The sequence below is a fragment of the Camellia sinensis genome, chromosome 4, assembly GCF_055761805.1.
Source record: "Camellia sinensis isolate YWXY chromosome 4, ASM5576180v1, whole genome shotgun sequence".
NCBI classification, from domain to species: Eukaryota; Viridiplantae; Streptophyta; class Magnoliopsida; order Ericales; family Theaceae; genus Camellia; species Camellia sinensis.
The window spans coordinates 202,304,235-202,312,339 of record NC_138964.1 but is presented as its reverse complement, the minus strand read 5'-3'; the positions used below and the strand labels follow the sequence as shown (position 1 = coordinate 202,312,339).

Below are 8,105 nucleotides of genomic sequence, written 5' to 3'. Positions count from 1 at the left end.
AATTATAAGTTTATTAGTATAGTGTGAATTGTATTGATTTGTACATACTGAAAAATAGTAAACGACTTTGATAAATTATGAAATTTGAGTAGAGGCATGTATACGTGATTCTAGACAACTTTTGTGTTTTAACTTTTTATTAAAAAGATCGATTAGAACTTATAATCGGATGATCTTAGTTACAATAGTTTTGATTCATTTTAGCATTGCAGACTTTAGTTGCTGTTTTAACCCATGAAACGAATTCATTTTTATTGGTTTCATGTAAACTGAAGTAAAACATTATTCTGAACACTTTTTGTGTTTTGAATTTTTCCGAAAAAAATCATCTTACAACAGTTTCTTTTTGTTTTCAATTCCAGATTTTTCGATCGAATTTCGTTTAGGATTTTATATTAAGTTTTTCTCTCAACCTGTTCAGTTTCTACTAAATTCGTCCACACTATCTTTTAGGAAATTTGATTCTATACAACTTTTGTTCTTTGAGTTTTGATCAATTCGAATTATTTCAGTATGAAACGGTGTATTCTGATACTTCTTTAGCAAGTTACTTATGATTAAATTATACTAACTTTATTTTTTTTTTGCAGGATAGTAGGTCTTACTAATTTTTTATTCAGGACTGACCTACCATATTTTTATTTTTATTTTGTTTATTTTATACTCAATTTATATTTCATTGTGTACGGGCAAGAAACTAAATGACACTGTATCTCGGGAAACTATCCATTCGTCTCAGTGCGGATGGAACTACTTGTCTTATCCTGTAACAAGAATTAAATGTATTTTTGTATGTGTCTCGTGAGCACGTGGGTGTTAAATCTTGTACTCATACCAATATACCTATATACTTCTCTTGACAACTTGGGTGCGTACTGTTTGAGCACAGCCGAGCTTCCTTTGCAAGATTAGTTGGGGTTACGGTAATGACGTGGAATAACTATAGTTGTTGGACTTGTCGTTTGGATTTCTTTTGTTTTCTTGAGTTTTGAGTTGATATTAGTTTATATATTTATTTATTTATTTTATAACTTTAATATTGGGATAATTTGACATGATTTGTAATTGTACATTATTTAAGTTATTTTGACTATGTATTGTTACTTTAATGTTAGAGATATTGGTTAGTTATGAAATTATGGTGGATGGTTTGGCTGGCATTTAGTTTTTTTGTTTCACCCCTAAGATTTAGATGATGGAATATTAATTGGCGTTTAGTCATAATTTAATATTTAATTGTCCAAATTTTGGAGTGTAACACCATCCTTCCAGTGAGGCGGGAGCTGGGTGCTCTGCTAAACTATCCTCCAAATTAATAGTCTTGAGCTCCTCCCAAAATGCCTCATCAAGGTTAATCTCAGACATTCCTACATCATCAGAATAAACGTGAGATTTTACATAAAAGGACTTAAATGAACCATTGCTCTGATGCCACCTTTGTCACGACCTAATCCCAGGGGCTTTGGGCTGGAATCACAATTTACTAAATAATTCTAATCGTAACAATTTAAATGACGCAGGTGAAGGCAAAATGGAAGTGAGAAAACAATTAAACAAAAAATTTACTTCATTCTACTATTTTGATAAAAGAAAATGCGTCTATAAGAATTTTATTATCTTATTATTCAGTAACCAGCCCTCAGTAAAAAAAAAAAAATAGAAGGAAGAAAAGAAAAGAAAAAAACAAAATAACGAATCATCATCAAATTATTGTGTGGATTCCACTATACAAGATTATGAGTCTTCCTTACATCTCATCACCTGAAAGGGTAACAACTATAAGCACACAACAGAATGAGAAATATTATGCCAAGACTATAGGGAACACAAAATAACCATGGATAATTACTTAAGCTAAAACATTTACATAACTTAATTTGAATAAACAAATTATTCAAAGTGGCAGAAATTAAAATATGGAAATTATGTAAATAAATAACGATAACCACGGTACAAAACAAAACAAAACAGATGTCACAGGAGTGACAGTCAGAACATAGGTCAATAAATCCATAACAAACAGAGGACCATAAAGTAACCAAACAAAGGCCAATGGTTATTTAAGTCCTCCAAGACATGGGACTCTTGTGGTGGTACTTACAGAAAATAATTATTTACAAAATCATTGTCAAATAATTTCTAAAATTGAAACAGACATATCCATGGGTTTCAATATAAGCAAATGGAATTCAGAAAATAATTAACGTAATTGAAATATAAATATAAGTTATAAAACATAACTTATATAAAATAAATTACGATAACTCAAAACATACATAAAATATGTTATCGTGACTCAAGATATAATATAACTCACCTTAATACTGACTCTTAGCCTTTACCTTCTTAATATTAATTCCCCCCTTAGCTGTATGCGGCACCGTCGTTCTACATTGTTTGTTTGTTTGTTTTTTTTTTTTTTTTGATGGCTTTGCAGTATACCACTTATATAGCCAAAGTTCAAGAGCGCGGATTCACGGCCGCCCTACCCAGCAGCCAAACCTAGCAGCCCCCAAAACGACGTCGTTTTGGGGGCAAATTTTCAAAAAAAAAAAAAACGCAGAGGAAGAGAGGGAGGAAGGAGGGAGAAGACGGAGGAAGAGGGAGGGAGGAGGAGGAAGGGGGAGGGAAGAGGAGGCAGGACTGGAGGGGGCCATAACCAGTGGGGGAGGAGGAGGAGGAGGAGGAGACGACGAGATGCGACTGCCGGCGACGAGCTTCGATGGCGAGGCGAGACGACGATCGGAAGGCTGCGACGGCCAGCGAGGCGAGACGACGATCGGACGGCTGCGCAGCCTCCTCCCTCCTCCTTCCTCCCTCTTCTCCCTCTCCCCTCCCCTCCCTCTGGTTTCCGTTCGAAGAGAGAGAAAACGAGAAAGAAGAAGAAGAAGAAGAAAAGAAAAAAAAAAAAAAAAAAAAAAAAAAAACCCCCCAAAACGACGTCGTTTTGGGGGGCTGCCGGGTAGGGCCGCCGGATAGGGCGGCCGAGGATCCGGATTCAAAGTTCAAGCTGATTCAGCCCTATATCATTATTACCCTCTTGGTGACTCACTCCTCCTTGTTCACTAGGTGTGACAGGGGGTGGCTTTTAATTACCCTATTAAGACACGTAGTTCTGGACCATGATCTCAAATCTTTAACTATTAAGATCAATATATATCTCAAAATGTTCTTTTGTTACTTATATCACTTGATTTTGATAATATGAAATTCCTAATTAAATTACACCTTATTGCATATTATTATAAAATTAATTATTTTATTTTACTATCACTACCATTATTATTATCGTAATTGATTGTGATATTAATTAAATATTTAAGGTGTCACAGATGGTAGGTGTAAGAAAATTCATGGCATAACTAATTGAGGTTGTAATTTCTTCAGCCGTAGTGAAAGGCCAGCAACATTAACACAAAATAAGTTAGTTAGTAAACAAAAATACGCTATGAAATTTTATTTTGAATCTTACTCTGAAAGTAAGTGTATGATGTAAATTTAAAATTAATGAAATATGAGTTATACTCACAATAAATATAGATCATTCATTTATTTATATTTGAATAATTTTTTAAGTAATTTTTCTAAATTTATAGGATTACTAGGTGGTAAAAGATGCAGACAATAATACTTACTAACAGACTTGGAATTATCTGTCTCGTTTTTTGTAACCATTTTTTGTCTCATATTTTTTCAATCGTAGATATTGGTGAGATAGTTATGAGACACAAAGTATGACAGATGAATGTTATTGCTAGCAGTGATCTAATTATTATATGTATTGATCTAAAAAAAAAGGTGTAATACTTGGTAGCTAAAGTCATCTAAAATTGTGACTCAAGATATAATATAACTCACCTTAATACTGACTCTTAGACATTAAAAAGAAAGAAAAGGTAAAAGACAATATTGTTGTGTTTGAATGAGAAATTTAAAAAATGATTTAAAAAATAAAAAAGAAAAAATAGGTGAAATATGAATAAAATATATTTATATTTCACTTAGTTTCACACATTTTTTATTTTTCTTTTTAAATCTCTTTCAAAATCTCACAACCAAACACAACGTAAGAAAACATTAACAACAATAATAGGGTTGGGTATAGAAGAGAGAAATGGAGGGTCCAGTGACGGCTTGCCATTAGCTGTATGAAAAGCAATCTTTTGTTGGCCTTTTCCATTTCAATGCAGCAGTTCCCATCTTCACTTTCCCTTCCTCTCTCTCTCTCCATCTCTATATATACAAGCAGCCCATGACTTGTTTTCTCATAAATCATATATACATACACACAAAATACAAATCCACAACACAAAAATGGCCACATTGGCATACCCATCCTTGAGAAATATTGTTGTCTCTCTTTTCATGCACCTCCTTGCCTTTTCCTTCTCTGTTTCCGGTCGACCCGCCACTTTTCTGCAAGACTTTAGAATTACATGGTCTGATTCTCATATCAGGCAAATTGATGGAGGGAGGGCCATCCAACTTGTTCTAGACCAAAATTCAGGTATCACTATCCAAAGGTTCTCTTGTCCATTTCTTAACAATAAGTGCTCAGAATCCGATCACAAAAATTCAAGCATTGAAAATTGTGTCTGATTCTGTGATCAGACTAATGAGTTTTAATTAATTGGGTGAATGATCAAATAGTAGTAATTTTTGTACACATGTGTCTTAGGTTGTGGGTTTGCCTCCAAGAGCCAATACTTATATGGACGGGTTAGCATGAAGATCAAGCTCATTCCCGGGGACTCTGCCGGGACTGTCACCGCCTTTTATGTAAGCTGATCACCTGAAAAGTAAAGAATTGGACATAGAAATGTGTCAAATGCTAGGGAGTAGAGATTGAAGAAAAAAAATTACGTTTTTTCTTTTTTCTTTTTTCTTAATTGGGAACTTTATTATAGTTAATTTTGGTTTGAATTGGGTGGCAGATGAATTCGGACACCGACACTGTACGAGACGAGTTGGATTTTGAATTCTTGGGGAACCGGACCGGACAGCCCTACACGGTCCAAACCAATGTCTATGCGCACGGGAAGGGTGATAGGGAGCAGAGGGTCAACCTATGGTTCGACCCTGCTGCAGACTTCCACACTTACACAATTTTATGGAACCATCACCATGTTGTGTAAGTTATCAATCTAATTGGCACATCACCCTTTTGTTCTTTTTTATTATTTTTTTATCTAAAAAAAAATATTATTGATATAAAAGAAGAGTAAAAAGTACTATCCAAAACATATCAATAACAAAATGCAATGTTCCAAATTTTATGCAGAGGTGGAGGTTCTGTTTCATTTAAACTAACAATAGTAATATAGGAATAATATAGTACTGATATAAAAAATAAAACATAAATTCAACATAGAATGATGTGGCAAGTTTATGATTCTGTTGTATAAACTATTATGTATTGTTTTATCATATTAATTGAAATTCTTATTTTGGCAAAAAATAATAATAAATAAAGAGAATAGTCATCAAGATCCCTTAAATTTTTAAAAATGCCACTACCATGTCATTTTTGCTAAAAAATTTATGTAATTATTTTTTCAATAACTAAGAGGTGGTACACGTCAAGAGAGAGGAAAATGAAATTGTTGTGTGTGAACAAATCCTATATCCAAAATGTATTTATCCCAATTAAAAGGGAAAGAATATTGTACACACTTTTTAAAAATATGTATCATATGTATTTTATAACTAAAAAATAATAATAATATAATTTCATATTTTTTGAATCATAATTTTAAAACAATCATAACCAAACAACACAGGACATAATTAAAAATCTATTACAATTAAAAAATAAAATTAATCAAATGCATATAGTAAAGACGTGTATAGTAAAATTTCTCCAATTAAAATAATAGACCCCACTATCTTGAACCAATCAAAAAATCTATTTTGTTCCCACACTTCGAGACTTTCAATTTGAAAGTGTGCAAATATAATATAATCACCCACAGTTTAAAACAACAACACTACAAACTCTCAAAAAAATATGACTCCACAACCTCTACTTGGTTTAGGAAGGAAAGAAAAATAAATAAATAAATAAATAAAATACGAGATTATGAGCGTCCTAACTTTAGAAGCCTCAAGCATTTTGTTTTGTAATATAGTACCAGGGTACTAGTATCACTATCACAGTTGCCCCTCTTAACCTCAAATGAAGAGACTTTTCTTTTGTTTGATTGTTTGTTTTATTTTTTTCATTGTCGCGAAGTAATAGTACCAAGAGTCTTGATATACTGACATAGAAATCAAATACTGAAAGAAACAAAAGTATCTATATTACAATTTTGTGTTGCTAGTAATTTGTGGGTAATGGGCATTGTAGATTTTATGTGGATCAAGTACCCATCAGAGTGTACAAGAACAACGAAGCAAGAGGAATCCCATACCCAAAGGTCCAACCCATGGGAGTGTACTCGACACTTTGGGAAGCCGATGACTGGGCGACGAGAGGTGGGCTAGAAAAGATTGATTGGAGCAAAGCCCCATTCTATGCCTACTACAAGGACTTCGACATCGAAGGATGTTCAGTGCCGGGACCCACAACTTGTGCCTCAAACCCGGCAAACTGGTGGGAAGGAGCTGCTTATCAACAGCTCAGTCCGGCCGAAGCTAGAGGCTACAGGTGGGTTCGCATGAACCACATGATCTATGACTACTGTGCTGATAAATCACGATACCCGGTTACTCCACCAGAATGCATGGCGGGGATTTAAATACTTACCATCACCTCCCACCGCCCATCCACCACCACATGCCCATAAATGTATTGATACAAATGTTTACATACTTACGTACATGCCCCCTATACACTACATTGAGTATGGAAAGCCATGCAGATCACGGGTATAGAGGGAATAGATTATGTTTATTTTTATTTTTATTTTTGTGTGTTGGTGTAAAGTTTAAAGTTTGTGATGATTTTGTCCAAAACAATGGACAAAAGTCAATGTTAATTTGTGAGCCATATGTTGTGTCTGTACTGTACCTCTTTGTTGCACATTTTATGTGCTAATAATGCTTTTGCATGATTGTGAAAAGAATGTCCTCATTTTCCCCTCCTTGTCGGTTGAGTGTTAAAACTTGGTAATAAATTACCGGATTATAAATATAATTTATCCTTAAAAAATTATACACGCTCGCATAGCTTGTGACCTTATTTATGTTATACTCTCAGAATACATTGTCGAAGTGAAATTAGCATTTAGAGAAAAATTTAATACATACTCATGCCCTATTACATATTAAGACTGTATTTAGATCATAAATTTGAGTAGATATTTAAAAAGAGAAATGAAAAAAAAAAAAGAGAAAAGTTTAATCCATTGTTTTTATTTTTATTTTTATAAATTTTTATTTAAATTCATAATTCAAATATAATCAATGTAAATCATTTTTTGTTATCTTAATAAACGTCAGTTAATAAAGGGGTCATTTGGAAACATAGATTAAAAGTTAAAAGTCAATTTTTAACCTATTTTAAATCACATCACTTCTCCATTAAAAAAATTTAAAAAGTCAAAAAAAAATTAACTTTTAATTATCTTTCCAAAAACACTTCAAAATATTTGTTACATGACTGGTTTAAAAGACCACCACAGATGACAGATAATGCTAGATCATCCTGAAAGACCCTATTTTTCAGCTGCTGAGTCTTGTGATAATTGAATGAACAGTGTGGTCCTTCCCTGACTCCAATCCAATGGTCAGTATTGAGACATGTACATTATCAGTCACACGTGCATGGAGAGGACAGACGTGTCCTGTTGATGATCAAGTATGGAGTGAGAGTCAAGTCAACACAGATTGATGGAGGAAGCTCAGTTAGTCAGTCCTCCTTATGTCAGAGATGCCAAATGTGATGATCTACAAAAGTCTAATCTCTAAAACGGCTTGTGACCTGTTCACATTGGTATTGTCACTCACTCACTCACTCACTCCTAAGCTTTTAGAACTAGAGAGAGTGAGGAAACTGGACTGCCATGCCATTGCCCAATGGCAGTTTCAATTATTTTTGTTTAGTCAATCTTTATTATGATCTGTAATTTGAGCAACCATTGTGCAAGGTTCGCTTCGAACAGTTC

The 8,105-nt window shown here is 33.6% G+C and overlaps 1 protein-coding gene across 1 annotated transcript; it reads left to right on the top strand.

Moving 5' to 3' along the window:
• Nucleotides 1-4,109: 4,109 nt before the first annotated feature.
• LOC114298590 (putative xyloglucan endotransglucosylase/hydrolase protein 7) lies at nt 4,110-7,064 on the top strand. Its single transcript, XM_028243203.2, has 4 exons — nt 4,110-4,507; nt 4,679-4,779; nt 4,935-5,131; nt 6,347-7,064. The coding sequence occupies exons 1-4, from the start codon at nt 4,315-4,317 to the stop codon at nt 6,735-6,737; spliced, it is 882 nt and encodes a 293-aa protein (XP_028099004.1). The 5' UTR covers nt 4,110-4,314; the 3' UTR covers nt 6,738-7,064.
• The last annotated feature ends 1,041 nt before the right edge of the window (nt 7,065-8,105 follow it).

Bases quoted from the DNA above. Each gene is read 5' to 3' on its own strand.
- LOC114298590 (XM_028243203.2), top strand. From the start codon at position 4,315: ATGGCCACATTGGCATACCCATCCTTGAGAAATATTGTTGTCTCTCTT. The intron at 4,780-4,934 runs GTAAGCTGATCA...ATTGGGTGGCAG, and splicing joins GGACTGTCACCGCCTTTTAT to ATGAATTCGGACACCGACAC. The intron at 5,132-6,346 runs GTAAGTTATCAA...TGGGCATTGTAG, and splicing joins TGGAACCATCACCATGTTGT to ATTTTATGTGGATCAAGTAC.